Below are 19,035 nucleotides of genomic sequence, written 5' to 3'. Positions count from 1 at the left end.
TCAGCCCAACTCTAAGCCAACACATAAAGGAGATATTTGTAGAGTGAGTCTGAGACTCCTGCAATGCCACTTTCCTTAAACCACTCTCTACACCACCCATTTTTCCCCTAGAATCGGACACCATTTGGGGGCTGATGGCCACACAGTGGCAGACAGATCTTGTGTGTGTGACATTACACAAGCATAGAAAGCACATGGGATTAATCAGTCAATGCCCAAGCCAGGGAACAGAAAATTCTGTAGTAACAGAGCACTCTTATATTTGTCAGATAGCAGTTAGGCCTGACAGTGAGTTCTCAGTGGCACTGGCACAGACACAGGCTAGGAAGACAAGATTGAGCTAGGTTCACATGAACAGATGTTGAGTTTTGTGAAAGAATGGTGAGGTTTGTGAAAGAACTCACCTGCCCTGTATGAAGAATTTACTGTAACCTGCTGTGTGACTTCCCAGTGTAACTTAACCCCCCCCCCTGAAATTTCTAGCTTGTGAGGAGGATAGAGGCATGGTCAAAACTGGAATATGTGTGTAAAATTGTACACAGTGCAGTCCCATGGGAGGACTTGATAAAAAAGAATACTTGGGTAGAATAACAAGAAGAGAGAGATGCAGAGATCTGTGTTGGAGAAGCCAACAGCATGGTAAAAGTGCTAGTGAGATTTACCCTTTATGGAAGAAATATAGCTTGAATTTGAGAGCCTCCCACTCAAATCTTTCCAGGATATAGGTGGGAAGATATAAAACAGACTTGTGAGTCTAGAAGCAATTTTATACACAGAGATGACCCCACTAAATTGATAGGAAGAGGAATAAGAAGGAAATTGGTGAAGTTGCTGTTTAATATTAGTATTGAGCTATATTCCTATTCTGGGGTCACCTGTACCGCTTCCTTTTATCCCATGGGGTTTTGAAGAAGATCGCATTATCTATATCTCTTATAAGTCAAAAATAAAGCAACCCTAGTTTATAAAAGATAGATCAGTGTTGGAAAGGCTATTAACCTATTATCTGGGTTCTAAATTCTTGTATTGAAGCAGAATTATTTTTATCACTTATTCATTAGAATTCTTGGTCAAAGTATTTAACTTATGCCCATGTTTTCTGTTTTCTTATCCACAAAATGAGGACAGAAGAGTACTTTCCTCATAATGTTCTTGTAAACAGTAAATAAAATAATTCATAGAGAATATACAGCACAATTTCTAAGATTTACTGAGCAAGGTTCCAGTTAACCTATCCCGAGAAGAGATGGGTTGAATCTAATCTACCATACAACCTTCAGATTAAATTCAATGAGAATGGAGAAGAAAGATCAGGATGGGAGGTGTGTTTGGAGTGGAGGAAGAAACGAGCTTTCCAGTTGTCCTGTACCTGTCAAGGATGGTCTGTAACACTCAGATTGATCTGATTTCTGTACTGAAGTTCTGACATTGTCCACCAGAGGGAGCTCAGCTGACACGCTAGGTGTGCCATCCCTCTGGGGCCTCTGTATCCTAGCCTTAAGTCATAATTAGCGACAGTTGTTCTGAGGAGTAGGGTAAGAAGCTGGGGAATGGACTTGAATGGGAAAGTGAGAAGTGAAGCCAAGACTGCTAACCTCTGAGTCAAGGTTTTTGAGCACTGCAGATCTGAGCTCCTCACTCCAGGATCAAATGTCTGTTTCATCTTCCCAGTAGGTGATTTTCTCATCAATATACAAGAAAAGAAGATGAAGGAAAATTCTCCACCCAGTTCGTATGTGCCCATCAGTGACAGCAAGCTTATCCTGACGTAAGCCTTTGTGTCAAGTGACTTCATACCAGCTACCTTCTGTAATTTTTGTGGGCACGTTAGAGGGATGCTGGGCTCTTTTCTTCACTGTGAAAGTGTATTTTGCCTGAAAATCGGGTCACTTATTTTGTTGCTGTTGCCAGCCCCTTCATCAGGTAGTTTTGAGGGCCACACAGGGGTTCAATCCAGAGCTACACACATACAAGTTATGTGCTCTATGACTTGAACCACATCCCAAATCAAGACATTCCTTTTAGAAGTCTTAAGAATGTCTTTGGAATGCAACTTTGTCCCCCTGCCAGGGAGTTACAAACTAAGGAGAGTGTAAAAATATTTTCTACAATTCTACAGAATTGGCATTTCATTTATTTCAACATCAAAACTATGATAGTGAATCAAACAGCTCAGGGAGAAATAAAACTTGGTTTTGATGTAAAGAGTTAGTATACCTCACTAACAACTGAGTATCCAATACCCTCTGCCACTGTCCTTATGTCACTCTCAGTCACCTCCTTCATTTTCCCTCTCCCCACCTCGACTGGTGATCTTAGTTTTGTAATATAAGATTAAGAATTTGTATGATGTTAGTTTTCTAATTAATTTAAGAATTTAATTTTATTGTAAAGAATTAATTACTAATCTTTTCTAAATTCATTTCTACATTAAAGAAAAAATATATTTCATCTCAGTTTTTAAGTCCTGAGCCCAAATATTTTCTAAATTTGGGACAGCACTCCTTTGCATCTTGAAGGTACCTGGGTAGAGACTCTCAGAAGACAAAAATTTTCTATTGTTATCACTTCACGAGAGAGCCCATAGCACTACTCTTCTTATTTCTATTGTCTAAGAAAATGCTGCAATAGTAAATAAAATGTGAAAAAGTCTTCATCATTATTATAATGGTGATTACAATTAATTTCATGATTAATATGCAGACTTTAAGGTTAGCATTTACAGGCAGGCGCTGTGATTTGGAAATACTGGACCCTGCTTTGTTAATTAAATTGCTTCCCTATCAGCCATCATCATTCCTAGGGCATACTTAGAAAGCATACTGGAGTACTCCATATCTCCTCCATGGTTGTTGTGGTGAAGATAAAGGAGATGCCTGAAGAGGTACTAGAGCAGCACTGTCCAATAGAAGTCACCAGCCAGGTGTGACCAACCCACATGAGCTGTGATTGGACAGGAGTAGTTAGTAACTCTAACAACCCTCTAGCTTGCAAGCCTATCCTACCCCTGAATAATGGGAACAACATTGTTAATAATCTTTACATTGAATATATGTTGCCATGATCATATTTTAAATCTCCCGGTTACTCCATCTAGGTATAATAGATCATGTATTTTAAAATATATTCCTAAAACAAATTTGACCTGTTTCATTTTCCTTTTTAATATGACCACTGCACATGTGCTTTGCCATTTTCTGCCTATTGGACTACAATGTTGTGAAGAGCTCACCTCATATATAGGAAACTGTCCTCAATTCTCTGCTACACCCCAGTCAATGCACCAACCCTGACTTTGCAAATATTCAGATAGAGTGCTCTGCTTAGGGCCTTACTGCCTCCACTGTCACTTTCACCCCTTATTGAAAGTCAGAATGGGGGAGAAGCCAACACCCCTGAGAGTACTCCCACAACAGTCACCCTAGGCCCTTATGGAAAGGAATAATTTTTGAAAATGTTTTGCGAAATATTTGTGCAAATGTCAATATATCCCAAACTGGGGGATTTACTCAGAGGAAGTGACTTATAAGTAAAGTATAGGGAAATTTTTTAAAAGTCCTAATAATGTGCAAAAAAGAAAACCTCCTTATAGAGTATTGTCAAAGTTGAACACCATTATGAATTTCACTTTCTTCTCAGACCCCACTCCTACCCTTTCCAGGAGGGCTTATAAATAAAACCAACTAGAATACTAAGGGATCTTGCTATGCATGCCTTGAATGATGTGTATTAACAGTCTTATTTTACAGATAAGATTGTTCAAGCTAGTAAGACCAGATGCCTTGCCCACCACTCCATTGTACTCCAAGAGTATTTGTGTGTGTATTTGCCTTTTTAGGTCTGAACTCTTAAGCCTGTTGAAAACCTACAACTGCTACCATGAGGGGAAAAGCATCCAGCTGAGACACAGAGAGGTGAGGCCATCTCTGTTCTTAATTCAAAGGATCACCATGGACTGTTGAGGACATTCCTGGTTTAGAACTATTACTCCAGGTGTATTGGCATCCCATATTTACTTTCAGAAGTGTCCTCAGTAGACACCATGTTGCATAGTTACCTTGTCACTTATTGTTTGGGCGAAGTGACAGTTTACTAGCAGCCAGGATCTACTCTCTGAGGTTCCTACAAGTTATGAAGGGCAGAGAATTCCAGGGAGAGTTCAGGCTGGTGACAAAGACCTGTTGGCATCTTCTCCTTCCACCTGGGACTTTATTCTTGTGTATGGCTGGGACATTGCTATAATAATCCTAAGATTTTACGGTTCGCCTTCTTCTGTACATCCCACCATACAGATAAGGACCATAGCACAGGACTCTGGCATGCTTGAGTTTGTGGACACCATAGAAATAGAAAAACAGAGTTTCTGTGCTTGTTAATTAGAATTAACATCAGAGGAAGGCCTGTGGAGGGTAGTTCACAGACCAAACAGGTCTGACCCTGAGAGAGGTGCAGGAAATCTCTGACCCATCTGCAGCTGGTTGCTGCCGATCAACCCATATTTATTTCTGCTATGCAAGAGTATGGGCTTGATAAAACCAGAGTTTTCTGATTTTTCAAAGGAAGATAGATAAGTGCAACTTCCTGTGGTATTTTTCAAACCCCAAAATGTCATGTGGGTAAATAAATGTGTTTGTAGGTCAGTTGCAGCCTGTATTTACCAACTGAACTTCGGGGATGTGTCCAGAAGACCCAAGGAGCTACTCATGGGCAGATGAAGTGGAAGCCTGATCTTGCCAACCTCTAAAGGCTCTGGACCTTGATTGGTGGATTGGGCCCCTCTATGCACTAATTCCATTTATTTTATTTTATTTTGGGGCCATACCCTGAAGTGCTCAGGGCTTATTCCTATCTCTGAGCTCAGAGATCATTCCTGATAGTATTTGGAGGACTATATAAAATTCTATAGATCAAACCCCACTTGGCCATATGCAAGGCAAACAAATACCTTTTGCTCTGACCCCTACATTATTTATCTTAAAGTCAACAGCAGAGTGTTGCCACCGTAAAGTTTTATTTAGGCACTTTCCAAAACTGAATTTGGAGTGCCTACTGTCTCTAGCCTGTCAGAGAGGACTTAGATCCCCTGCCTCCAAGTCCTGTTCTGAAGTGACACAGTTTTACACCTCTGTTAGTACAGAGACCTCATCTAGGCAACAACCTCTGTGCTCATTAAATCTTACTTCCCTTGCGTAGTAAATATTATTTTATTAATAATTTTTATTTTGACCAAAGTGGATTACAAATTATTCACAGTAGTATTTTAGGTACATAGTGACATTGAATCAGGGACATTCCCACCACCAATGTTGTCCTCCCTCCACCCCTGTTCCCAGCATGCATCTCATATAGCCCATCCTTTGCCCCCCAGACTGCTAGTATAAGTGGTCCCTTCTGAGTCTAGCATTTTGTAGATTGTAGATTCTGTTGTAGTTGGCTTTGGATTTGGTGTTTAAGTCTGATCATTTTTTTATTTCTACTCAATGTTCATATGACTGGTCTTGGTGCCCTTCATTATTTCCCCCCTCAATTTATGATTGTACTTTCACTTGCTTCTTGTTTCATTGTCTCTTAAATGACTTGAATTGGGATTAAATGACCTCCAGGAAAGTCACACTTGTGCATAGGTGTTGGTTGATTCACCAACAGATGCAAATATGGGTCATGAAGGGAGGAGTTCTGAACTCCACTGTGCTGATATTTTGATTCTTGAAAACAAGTGGGGCATTTGCCAGCCTACTTTCTTGGGTTGGAGACTTGGAGTAGGGGCTATTTTCATGGGACTATGTTCACTCTTCTTTACACTAGGGTACAATGCTGGCTACATGCTTAGCCCACAGGGAGAAGGTAAATCTCATTATGTATTCTCAGTTTCCCTTCCTGAGAGTGGAAGATGGGGCAGGGGTTAAACAAGGGTACAATTGTCTGACTTTCAATTTGAAGGACTGATGTACCAACTTTGCACACAGTGGCTGAAAGGGCTAGCTAATGGAAAGACAAAGGAATATATGAGTAGTATTATAAAAACACTGTCAGTATCCATGAGAGTTCTACCAGCACAAGAAGCAGCTGAGAATTAATTGGTGACTCTGAGAAAGGTTCTGGTATAGAGCCAACACCATGCACCTCCATGTTAAGGCACCAGGTCTTTCACCCTGGAGCTTATCTATCTGTGCCTGCAAGCAGACACTGAGACAGCAGCTCCATCTGAGAGATGACTGTTGAGGTCTCAGACTTCCAGTAGTATGAAAAGCTGGAGATCTCAATCTCTTAATTCTCCGGGGATATTTCTCATTGATTAAAGGGGGACTTTGGTAAGGGTGTATGAGTCTGGTGAGTGGATTTCATCTGGGAGTGACAATACCTCATTTAAGAGCTCTTCTGCAGATGCTTCTGTAAAAACCTTTACTTCTCAAGCTCTCTTCAAATTTATTAGCAGCTAGCACATTACAGGGGGCAAACAAGATGATTGCATTCACCTGTGGAATATTATATACGATAGTACACAGGAGCCAGAGTGGTGGCGCAAGCAGTAAGGCTTCTGCCTTGCCTGTGCTAGCCTAGGACAGACCTCTGTTCGATCCCCCCAGAGTCCTATATGGTCCCCCAAACCAGGAGCAATTTCTGAGTGCATAGCCAGGAGTAACCCCTGAGCGTCACCGGGTGTGGCCCAAAAAACCAAAACCAACCAATCAATCAACCAACCAACCAAACAAACAAAAGAATAATACCCAAAGGAAATAGAAACAGTCAGTGAGCTAACATGAACAATTTTGACTGGACAGAGGTTTATTAGTTCCTGAAGAACTTCCTGTATTGTGTCAGTATGAAACAGAAGGTTAAGAGGACACACATATTACCTCTGCAGAGACACCAGGCCTGAGTCACATTGGGTTTGCTGGTCGCCCACACAACGATTCCTGACCTCAGCAGCAGCACCCCACACTGTGTCTTCGTACCAGCCTCATGAAAGTATTGCCTGCCTCCTGCTTCATTGCAATATCCCACCTGACTCCTGCTGTCGTGGGTGTCAATGAAAACTCAGCTCAGATTCCAGTCTTCCTGCTTTGTCCACTGAATCCTCTTTTCCTCCCTAAGTGCATTAAGTGGTATCTTGGGTTTCTCACTACTGCAGCTGGTTCATCTCTGCCTATCCAAAGTCCAGCATGGGGCTGATCAACAGTGAGTCCGCAGGAACGCCAAGGCAGCCTAGTGAGGCAAAGGCATTTTTCATTAGTATGCTGACATGTACTCAAGGCATTAGAGGTCACTTCAGGTTTTCGTACTGTCTTCCTGGGTCTTGAAGGCCAATGAATTGATCTAGCCTGTTCTTGGTAGACAAGGTTTGCTATATATCTGAATCCAGGTGACATTAGTGGTTACCAAAAATATCTAATTTTTAAAGTCTTCCTTTAGAGCAAATCGTGCAAGATCCTTCCAGAAAACTATGTTTAATTTTGATAAACTTCAACAGAAGAACTATTATGTGGTCTTTTTCTCCTAAAGATTTCAGGATTTTTTTTAAATTTACTTTATTTAAAGAACATGCATCACATGGTTGATGAGTTGACCATAATACATTTGTTTCTGGATAAGTGAAAACAAATTACTTTTAAAAAGAATATAATATTCCATTGTGTATATGTACCACAGTTTCTTTAGCCATTCGTCTGTTGAAGGGCATCTTGGTTGTTTCCAGAGTCTTGCTATGGTAAATAGTGCTGCAATGAATATAGGTGTAAGGAAGGGATTTTTGTATTGTATTTTTGTGTTCTTAGGGTATATTCCTAGGAGTGGTATAGCTGGATCGTATGGGAGCTCGATTTCCAGTTTTTGGAGGAATCTCCATATTGCTTTCCATAAAGGTTGAACTAGATGGCATTCCCACCAGCAGTGGATAAGGGTTCCTTTCTCTCCACATCCCCGCCAGCACTGTTTGTTCTCATTCTTTGTGATGTGTGCCATTCTCTGTGGTGTGAGGTGGTATCTCATTGTTGTTTTGATTTGCATTTCAGACACAAAAGAGAAAAGAGCTGGAAGTTCCAGCTCACCTCAGGAAGCTCACCACAAAGAGTGATGAGTTTAGTTAGAGAAATAACTACATTTTGAACTGTCCTAATATTGAGAATGTATGAGGGAAATGTAGAGCCTGTTTAGGGTACAGGCGGGGGTTGGGTGGGGAGGAGGGAGATTTGGGACTTGGGTGATGGGAATGTTGCACTGGTGATGGGTGGTGTTCCTTTTATGACTGAAACCCAAACACAATCATGTATGTAATCAAGGTGTTTAAATAAAAAAAATAATAATAATATAAAAAAAAAGAATATAAAGAAAAGCAAATGAGGGTAGAGGGAAAGAGGAAGGGGAAAGGAGGGGGAGAGAGAGGGGGAGGTTTAGTAAGCTCTTGTTGCTTGCTGATCATTACATTATTGCATTTGTTTCCAAACAGTAAGTGATCTCAGCTACACATTAGCATCTAAATTGCTGTATTCTTATGGGGAGCAAGAAGGAAGAGAAGTATTTTGCTTTGTCCTGCTGTCCTGGTGTGTCATCCCAGCTTCTTTGATCAGTATTTCCTCCTTACTTTACCTTCCTTCCTACATTACCTTCTGGACAACAACTGACTTTTTGTGCCCCATCTGATTGGCTTCTCTATCCTATACTTTACCTTAGGACCAGGAGTGGATGGGCTGAGCATGGAAGGGCAAATCTCAGGCTTCCTACATGCAGTCCTAAGGCCTTGTACCTCATAGCATGTACAAGATAAGGATTCCTCAAGAGGAAGAGAGGATGCCAGAGATAAAATTTTGTTTGAAGGTGTTAGTAACTTATGGGGTCTCACAAAAAAGGGACAAAGGGCTGGATCTAGAACCACAGAGATGGCAGTGATTCATGGGGGTAGCTGATCTGGTGTAAAAAGCTAATTACTATGGATTCTTACAGGAGAAAGGGGCTTTGATAATTGAGGGTCTCCTCAACATTTCCTGGGGACTGAGACGGCCCATTCGACTCCAGGTACAAGATGACAAGGAACGTACACACCTGTCTTCAGCTTCCTGGACATCTGGATGGCCCAGCTGTCCTATGTGAGTGCTGGGGGGGCCTCCATTTGCCTATTTAACCCCGGATGACTACTTGAGGGTTGTGGGAAGGATGTGCTAATTTCCAATGAGAAAATAGAACTCCCATGAGACTCTTGAGCATAAAGCCTATTAGCCTTATTCAGTTGCCTGTGATGACCTCAATGCATGGGAGTAGTGTCAACCCAGCATGGAGTTTCTAGATAATGACTTCATCTCTCACTTAGAGAAAGTTATTAGTTCCCCATTCTGTCTTTAAAATGGACAGAAACTGGGACCAGGACATAGCTCTCTGGTGGAACTCGTACTTTACATGTTGGTTTGAGCCCCAACACTGCAACTACATAAGTAAATTAAAGAAGTTGTATTTACTCTCCTGTGGCCATGCTCTTATTTAAACATCTGATTTTTTTCAACCTTTTAGTAAAATCTAATATCAGATATTCATTTTAAGAGAAGAATAGTGGCCTGGGTCACTATCAGGATGAAATTATTTCCCTACCTGTTCTATGATTCATTTCCTTCTTTTCCTTCCACCACTGACACAAACTGACAGTCAGCTGCTGACTTTATCTTGTTTCTTTACATGATCCTCCTAAGTTACAGAAATTCAGAATGTTTTCCCCTTCAAATATTGGAATAAAATTATTGTCTTGAGGCCACCTGGTTGTCCTGTGACATTCACTCCTGTGAATTTGTACATCACAGATTTAAAGCATAAAGTAAAGATGTATGAAGCAGAAGGGCTGCAGATGACTGAGGTTTCTAGTCCTGGGAAAAAGTGGTCACAAGAGCAGTCACAAAGCATAACCTTTGATGAGTCTCTGCTGGAGCTTGTCTCCTCTGCTTTCCTTACTCCTTTGAACTTCACTCTAGCTCCTAGTATCCCCTCTCTGGCCTCTGTTTAGAACTGGAGTCTGTTCTGCCCCCAGAGGCCAGATGGTCAACCCTTGTAGGTTGTCACTGTTCACTTTCTGGTCTAAGGGAAGCCTCTTGACACACATGGTCACAGATTCATGTTTCCTTCAGTCTAGTGCCAAGGACATTTCATGTGACCATGTGTTCTTGCACCTCAATCTATTCTAGCACATAGGACTGCAGGACACTCCTCCCCTCTCTGCAGACACTGCTCCCCTGTTTGTTTGTTTTTTAATATTTTTTTTGTTTGTTTGTTTTTGGGCCACACCCGGCGGTGCTCAGTGGTTACTCCTGGCTGTCTGCTCAGGAATAGCTCCTGGCAGGCACGGGGGACCATATGGGACACCGGGATTTGAACCAAACACCTTTGGTCCTGGATCGGCTGCTTGCAAGGCAAACGCCACTGTGCTATCTCTCCGGGCCCGTTTTTTAATATTTTCATTGATTCTCTTTGTGCAATGTGAGCCTCTACTGCCTCCTGCTTCTTTGCGCAATGTGTCCATAGATGCAGTACTAACCATTTTCATGTGAGCCTGCAGTTCATGGAACACCATGGTTGTCTCTTTACAGAAATAAATCTCTTCAGGATGGTAACATCACTGCTCATGAGTCAAATACTCTGCCTGAACATTGGGCCAAGGGTTCCAGAGACAGCTCAGGTAAGTGCAGCTGCCAGCAGGATCCTGTCTTACTATATCAGGATCATAGAGATGGAACTTGTTTCATGATTATAGTGTCTGAAGAAGCATATAAACCATGAAGTTGCCAAATGACTTTCATTGTTCTCAGTTACAACCCAGGCAAATGCCTCCTCAATGGGAGACCTTGAGCAGGCTGCAACAGTGACTTTGAGTCCTCTGCAAATGCTGTTATACAAAGGAAGTTGTAGTCCTGAGCTTCTTCTCCTTATACTTTGAGACATTTTTTCTTGTCTATCTTTATGCTCTTCTCTCATACTCAACCAATATCCACCATCCTAAAGTAAATATCAGAGAACAGGGTTGGATTTACCAGAAATCTGCCCTGGATACCCTCAGATAGAATACTAGAGGTATATGGCCAAGTGACATGGTTTTGACCACTTTTTATGGTCACCTTTTCTGCTGAAAACTAGGTAGTACCCAAACTGAGTCCCACAGAGGCCATCCCAGAAGAAGTAATGCAATGTACTCAGCAACTCATAGCACTTAGCAGTCTTTAGCCACTATGACATACCTGTGTCTGACTTTCTCATTTCTTGCTGCAGAACCCCTGGATTTAGCCAAGGAGACCCCACAGCTGATGCGGACCAAGAGTGATGCAGGCTGTGTGCAGCGAAGGCCCAAGTATCGTGGATCCAGTGAGGCCCAGAGGATCCGGAGGCACCGGTTTTCCATCAATGGACACTTTTACAACCATAAGGTAGCACTTTCCTGACCCAGAAATTGACTCCCAGGGAAGCCACAAGTATAGGTATGATTTGTTGGGTCTTTTTGTAGCCCACACAATACTCATGTCTGCCTTGCCCATGCTAGCCTATGACAGACCATGGTTTGATTCCCCAACGTCCCATATGGTCCCCCAAGCCAGGAATTATTTCTGAGTGTATAGCCTGGAGTAACCCCTGAGTGTCACCGGGTATGGCCCAAAAGCCATTAATAAGTAAGTAAGTAAATAAATAAATAAAAATAAAACAGTAAAAGAATAATTTGTTACTATTATAAATGGCCTGAGTGGCAGTTAGGGTAAGGCAATGAATGGAGTGACCTGAAATGGCACCACACCCTGAAATATTGAATAATAGAAGTAGAGGTTTCCAATTTAAGCAGCTGTCTTTTTTCATTTGTGTTGGGGACTTGGGGTCAGAACTGAAGAGTAGGAACACAAGAGAAGTTAGCCAGAAGTCAGTTGAGCTGCTCTTGATGCACCTCAGTTCATGGAATGAAAAATTCAACAAAAAAAGATAGACAGTTCCCTGCTCTTTTTAAAAAAAATTGAGGAGGCCTCCACCCTTACTTTCCTTTGCTAGGTTTGGAACCTCAATGAATAAGCAATAAAGTTTACTAAATCCAGAAAAAAACAAGACTATTTGACAGTAGAGATTCCTGAGATTGTCCTTCACTGCTTGATTTCTCAGGTTTTAAATGAATAAAGATTAAGACTTATCATTACCCTTAAGGGAGTCATTTTTCTCTAAGAGGCATGCTTACCTGCATATTTAATCTTAATTTAGTCAGCATAAGTGTCTTTAGGATGTAGAGATATCAGAGAACCCTGCAATATTTTAGAGGACCAGATAGGAATAGTGGGGGCTCTCTGTTCCTTTAAATTCACCTGTCCAGAACAACTTCTTACCCAACAAATTTGACACTCTTGTTTACAAGTAGAGTAGTTTTTCTTCTAGAAATTTTCTTGTGAATTTGGGACCCATTCATCATGTCTGCCATTCAGAACATGAACTGGTCCTTTAGGCATGTTGGACATTTGGTTTCTATTTTCTGGCTCAGCAGAGACTTCCTCATTTTATATCTTGCATGATATTAATTCAAAATTAATGTCCTAAGAAATCACGTGTCAAGGTATTTGAGTCATGAACAATAATGAAAGAAAATCTGTTCCTAGAATTGACTTCCTGAAATTTTTATTTAGTTATTTGCATTTGTTACTTCAATTATTTTTTAGAATTATACACATATGTAATAATGTTGTTTTGCTTCTCAGACAAGGTAAAACTTGGTACCTTCTTCCCCACCTTTATCCTGGCCTGTTAGACTCAAATATGTTCTATAAGGAAAACCTTGTGATTAGATAGGGCAAGCAATTATAAAATCTTTGTTCCTAGCTGTTGTTTGATAACATCTTGAGAAAAGACTTCAGAAATAAGAAATACTAATAGTGCCTTATTCACAAGACCTATTTCCTCCATTATATAAATTCTGATTTCTCTATTTATTCTATATTCCTTGGGAGGAGAAAACCTAGTTCTCAATTTCTGTCTAATCTAGAGTCTCAACCCAGAGTTCTGTATCAAAAATAGAGAAGGCAGGTGAGTCTAGCTCTCAAATTTTGTCAACAGGTGGAACATTGGACACAGTCTTTTATTTTTTCTAAGCTCCTAAAGAAAAATCACATGGGAGAAAGCATATCATAAAGGAGGAATGTGAAAATAACAATTTAGTTTGGAAGCCAAGAAGGCTACCAACTGGGGAGATTGAGATGTGCAAGGACATCCTAATGCAATGATGGTAAAGTACTGGGTTTTGGCTCACTTTCCTCTTTGAGATATGAGGTCTTGAAAATCTATTCTTTTCAAGTCTTTGTATCTATCATAAGAAAACAGAATTTGAGATAAGCACTTTAGAGGGCTTTGGTGAAGAATAAATCAAATTATACATAGAGTGTGTTGCTTATTCAGGATAGTATTATGGAGTATCACGGATAAATTCGTATATGGTACTTCCTAATCAAAGGCAAGGTACATCTAAGAATTTATTGCATTCCTCCTAACTATGAAGAAGCCATGTGATTTGAGCACAGAGTTGATGTTCTTGTGCAAGGATTAATGCATCATATGTGCATAGGATAGCACAGCGGTGTTTGCCTTGCAAGCAGCCGATCCAGGACCAAAGGTGGTTGGTTTGAATCCGGTGCCTGCCAAGAGCTATTTCTGAGCAGACAGCCAGGAGTAACCCCTGAGCACCGCCGGGTGTGGCCCAAAAACCAAAAAAAAAAAAAAAAAAAAAAAAAAAAGAAACTGCAGGTGCAGTTTGCTCCCTCATAAGTTAAAGTTGCAAGCTTTTTCAGAGTGTTTCACTGACCCACAGAAAATAGGTGGAAATTGTCAAGATTTAAAGGGGAAAATCTAGATATAGATGTGAAACTTACTGGAAGAATGAGAATAGAAAGATATAAGAACTTTGAGCCTTATAATCATGAAACCTTTGAAAATTTTATTTAAAGAAAGAATAAGGAAGTGATAGGTTCCTCCACACCTTGTGAATTAGACTTCAGGACATTGGCTCATAAAACTGATTTTTTTTTTTTGGAAAATGGATATACGGTATTATAGTTATCTTTATATAGGTATACTTAGACCTAGTGTGAATTTCTGTAAATGGACATGAATTCCCAGAGCCCAGTTTTATTTGCAGCCTCAGCTTCATCTGGTTCACGGAGCTCCCAAACTCTGCAAGATGCCAGCCCTCTGTACTCTTGGCCGTGTTCGAAATCATCCCCATTCCCTTTACAGACCTCCGTGTTTACTCCTGCCTATGGAACTGTGACCAATGTGAGGGTCAATAGCACCATGACAACCCTGCATGTGCTCACCCTGCTGCTGAATAAATTTCGAGTGAGTCTGACTAAGTGACTATGCACTTTGCTGATTTGCCTTCTTGTTTGTGACAGGGTGTTGGGGGAGGCTACCTCTTAGTACCTACGACTCCTGAGTAGTAGGTCTAGGTTTCTTCTACTGAGATAATATCCTACAGACTTCAAGCAGAGGGAAGAGGGTTTCTTGTATGTGTGACAAAAGGAGTGAGGTCACTGTGATGATCACTTTCTGTCCCCTGTCTCAAAAGCTATGGTCTGACTTCCTATTACTACCTATGCAGGTGGAAAATGGCCCCAGTGAGTTTGCACTCTACATTGTTCATGAATCGGGGGGTAAGTAGCTACTTTCCTCTGATCATTAAAAAATGAGTCTCTGTTTGACAACCACCGGGACTGTGCATGTTTTGGAGCCTGTTGACCTGTGCATGACCTAGGACTATGTAGTATCCTCACCAGGAAAGCCTCTTATCAGTCCAAATTCATATATAACTTCCATTCCTTTTACAAACTCATCCAGAACACTTGCAAAGATTTCATGGTCCTTTTAGAGAAGTAGAGGGAAGTGCATGTTAAATCATCTACATGTAACTAAAAGCCTCCGCACTAAGTCAACACGGCAGAGCTGATACTCTCTAGGCAATGTTCTCAGGCTCATTCTGATTTCTGTATAGTATATATGATTCCCCCCATGGACACTCTGTTTTCTGCTGTTCCTGAAGTAATCTCTTTTTCAAGATGGGCATTTGCAGAATTGTGAGATCTCTCAGAGGAAGTTCCTGGCCTAATGAGGAGATCCATCTTCTATCACATTCCTGTCCTTTCTTAATGCCTAGTAAAATGTATCAACCTTCTTTTTCAGAACGTACAAAATTAAAGGACTGTGAATTCCCACTGATTTCCAGAATTCTGCAGGGGCCATGTGAAAAAATCGCTAAGATTTTCCTCATGGAAGCTGACTTGGGAGAGGAAGTCCCACATGATGTGAGTTGAGACTGAAGTTCTTAAATTGGGACAGGGAAGGGGTACTCCAGAAGATTCTGAATGTGGCCTTTGTCTGAACTTCCTCAAGAGATATCTCCAGGAACCACATGACTACCTTAAAGAGTGCCCAAGCCCACCCTGCCAATGTTTCCAGCCCTCCTTTGTCTGCTCCCTCAGCTGGCTTAGAGGCAAATGGAAGTTTTGCTCTGAAAAACCAAGCACTGTTTTCCCCCTCAGGCATGTAGAAGCCTTTACTTCATTGGAATGTGTTTGTTTCTTATTTTTTTAAGCAGAGATTTTCTTAACTAAGCCCATAGAAAAGAGTCAGGCATCTAAGTCTTACTACAACCCAAATCCAGCAGAAGATGAGCATATTTCCAAACTCACCAGTTTGAAGGGAAAAGACCTGTATAGAGTTGAACCCCAAGGACTATGCTCTATGATCCTCTATTCTTGAGGCCATTCACAGACAATAGAGTTTCACTCCACTGTTAGAAAAAAATTAGATTGTTCCATCACTCCTATCCTAAGCCCCTGAGATTATCTATCAAGACTATACACACTATTGAATGTTTTTCCTAATATTAAATTCAATCATTTCTTGAGGCAGAACTTCTCCCTTTTGCCATCCCCAACATAAAGCAGTGTTGGGGTTGTGTGTAAAGAGGGCCAGCCTCATTCAAAAACAGGAACTGCTGAATTGGCCTCTATGGAAGCCATGAGGAAGGGAAACTATGTTTTGGGTTCTAATTTAAAACACATTAAATGTTCTTGAATCTTCTAGGTTGCTCAGTATATTAAATTTGAAATGCCAGTGCTGGACAGTTTTGTTGAAAAATTAAAAGAAGAGGAAGAAAGAGAAATAATCAAACTGACCATGAAGTAAGCAGTTCTTAATAGATTGAGTTGTGGGTTCTGGACAGCAGAACATATGTGCAGGGTAGAGCACCCAGGGTGGGGGCTGGAAGATTTCTTTCCCTCCAAAGTATAGAGGCCCTGATATAAGCCTGGGAGACCTGCTAATTTTGCCTTTCACCCAGAACTACCCTCTGCATTTCCTTTGCTCAGTACTGATTCCAAACAAGGGTGACAGTCTGAAAGCCTCAGCAAGTCGTGTGCAAAGAAGGGGCACAAGCTGTTGAGTACTGGGCAAAAGAGTTAGGCCAGAGCACTGGTGGGGAATCGACCAGGGTTGTAAATTCTGTAGGAGAGGGATTGCTTGGTACACATTCTGCCTGGTTTGCAGTGGGAATTCTGATTACTGGTATTCACAAATTTTAGGGAACCAGTTTTTGAAAAGGTGAGAAGGGCTGCAAGCTATTGAGAAAACTTATATTAGGGTTCAGCTATGTGACATTAGGGAGGACATATATCCTAAAGATGTATCTTAGGCTGGAAGATCTCTTCAGGAATTAAGAAATCGCTGAGAGGGCCTAAAGCTGGAAGTCTGATTCAGGTTTTAGCGTCCAGCAGAACGATATTCTTAGAAAATCATAGACTGATGATGTTTTTCCCCTTCTGTCCATGAACTCAAGACTTCATGTGGACAGTGAAAATAGACTCTAGTCAGAGGCAATAGTCCACTGTGTGGTCAGCAGCATCACTCTAGGATTTGAGAGCTGGAAGAGACCTGGAAAGTTATATAGTCAGTCCCTTCGGCATTCAGAGAGGCCCAAGATGAGGATGGTAGCAGCCTGGATTATTGCAGAACCAGGCTTTAACACTTGACTCCTGATCATTGATCTGTACCCTGTCCCTTCCAGCATGCTCTTGTTGGTACTAGAGTGTCTTTGGAATAGAAAATTTAGCTTTCTACTTCAAAGATCAGAGTCTTGCTTTCCTGTTTCACTACTCCTTAAAAACAAGTGACCTCTCAGGGTCAACCTTCCCTCTCCTTGGCAGTGAAAAGGAAAAACCATGGGTCTTCTAGACCACGCATCTGTGCCTGCCTTGGTCTGCTTCCCTGGTCTATTACCTCCAGAGTTAATGAATCTTGATTATACTTTCCCCACAGATTCCAAGCTCTACGTTTAACAATGTTGCAGCGACTGGAACAACTGGTGGAGGCCAAGTAGCCCAGCTAGAGATCACCTTCCCTGAAGCCCCACAGCAAGTGCACACTAAGTGATGTGATCACCACTAACTGATGACATTGACCAATGGCCACTGGTTGAGAAATCCAGCCACTGTGCTTCTGTCTACCTGCCTAATTATTTTGAGGCTTTTGTCCCTTGCCCTTTGGCTCTACAGTGAACACTCACAGAATCAAGACCCAGGCCTGAGGAATCAGGAACCTGCAAAGTGGGGTCTGTGTGCAAAGCTGACTAGTGGGCAGCTCTGAAGTTATAGCATGCCCTATAGTTATAACTCTACTGGATTACAGGGCCTGTCCTGTTTGTGTCACATTTCTGTTACTCAGAAGATCAGTACCTGACTGAGTCTCTGGGTGTATGGACTCCATCTATTTTCCCAGCATCTTACCAAAAACTTCTGAAAGTCTACACATCACTGTCTGCATCATCCATATGAAGTCTTTATCTGTCCTCAGGAGCAAGCACTGCTGGAAAAAGGAGGCTTTTAGCAGTTTTTGGATGTTTCCTGATCCTACCCATCTCTCCATCCTACCCTTGGCTTTTGAGTTTCTACTGTTCTCACACAACCTATAACCAGGAGAGCAGAGGCCAGATGAAGAGTAAAACAATGAACACTCCCCTCTTCTCTCTGTAGCACTCGGTCTTATTTGGAAATGTTGTCTTGTTTTCTCTAGAGCATACAGTATTTCTCAGAGGCTTCTTCACTCACTGGTATCTTAAGTAATAGTCATATCTAAAAGTAAAGTGAACCATCCTGAGATTGTGCTCTCTTTCAAATCAGAACTGTTATTCTGAAGCCAGGCTGTAGGAACTGGAAAAAATAACAAATACGGGATGAAATCAACATTATTGCAAAATGAGGATAACTCAGGGAAAATGGATGATTTTCCCAGGGAAAACTACCAGAATAAAAAATAATAAATATAGCTTGATGTTATGATGCTGATACTTTATGCTACTACTTGAATTGTTTACCAGAAAATTAATTAAAGACATTCCCACTGTCAAAATGGTACATTTATTCCTTAGTCCAGGGAAGCAAAAGAAGAGGTTTATTATGCATGTGATCAAGTGATCTGTGACAAAGTTACCAAAGCACAATATAGAGGTTTGAGTGGGATCTGGGCACCCTGTAGTTGTTGACTATCAGGGGGATATCCTTGTCAGATGCCCTTTGGGAAGCAGACACTTTGTCCCTCAGACCCTTAACTCTAATTAGGAAGTAAAGTCAGAACCAAACTATTTCAAATACAAAAAATGAGCAAATTCTCTGCTCCTCATGTCTTCTCAGGTGTCCTAGGCTATAGAAATAAAAAATAGAGCATACTGGACCCCACAATTCTTGAACAAATCCAGCTAATGAGCTACCTCTGGATTCATTGTTTGAAGGGTAGAGTTTTTCTTACTCTTGGCAGGGATTTTAGAAGAACTTTACTTATACCAGCAGTGAAAATTTCCAGAGCTTCCTTTCTCACAGAAGCCAACAAAAATGAAAAGCAAAGTCTTGGCCTTGGTGGAACCTCTATGGCAGGTGGAACCTCCATGGCAGGTGGACCACTCTTAGTATTACACTCAAGCCACTCCTATGACTGACCTCCTTCCCACTGTGTCCAAATGCAGATCCAAGACAGACCTTCTTGCCTCAATCTTAGGAA

The 19,035-nt window shown here is 41.3% G+C and overlaps 1 protein-coding gene across 1 annotated transcript; it reads left to right on the top strand.

The window, feature by feature from the left end:
• The first annotated feature begins 1,684 nt into the window (after positions 1-1,684).
• On the top strand, positions 1,685-17,515 carry RASSF4 (Ras association domain family member 4). The gene is made up of 10 exons (XM_049790775.1): positions 1,685-1,768; positions 3,839-3,914; positions 8,941-9,083; positions 10,566-10,654; positions 11,242-11,396; positions 14,224-14,325; positions 14,588-14,639; positions 15,166-15,287; positions 16,072-16,169; positions 17,302-17,515. The coding sequence occupies exons 1-10, from the start codon at positions 1,707-1,709 to the stop codon at positions 17,360-17,362; spliced, it is 960 nt and encodes a 319-aa protein (XP_049646732.1). The 5' UTR covers positions 1,685-1,706; the 3' UTR covers positions 17,363-17,515.
• Positions 17,516-19,035: the final 1,520 nt, after the last annotated feature.

This window comes from Suncus etruscus, chromosome 17, assembly GCF_024139225.1.
Source record: "Suncus etruscus isolate mSunEtr1 chromosome 17, mSunEtr1.pri.cur, whole genome shotgun sequence".
Taxonomy (NCBI): Eukaryota; Metazoa; Chordata; class Mammalia; order Eulipotyphla; family Soricidae; genus Suncus; species Suncus etruscus.
Note: the sequence above shows the minus strand (reverse complement) of the source record. Positions and strands in the feature narration are given on the sequence as shown.

Coding starts and splice junctions, on each gene's coding strand:
- RASSF4 (XM_049790775.1), top strand. CDS start 1,707: ATGAAGGAAAATTCTCCACCCAGTTCGTATGTGCCCATCAGTGACAGC. Junction 3,915..8,940: donor TCCAGCTGAGACACAGAGAG/GTGAGGCCATCT, acceptor GGATTCTTACAG/GAGAAAGGGGCTTTGATAAT. Junction 16,170..17,301: donor ATAATCAAACTGACCATGAA/GTAAGCAGTTCT, acceptor CTTTCCCCACAG/ATTCCAAGCTCTACGTTTAA.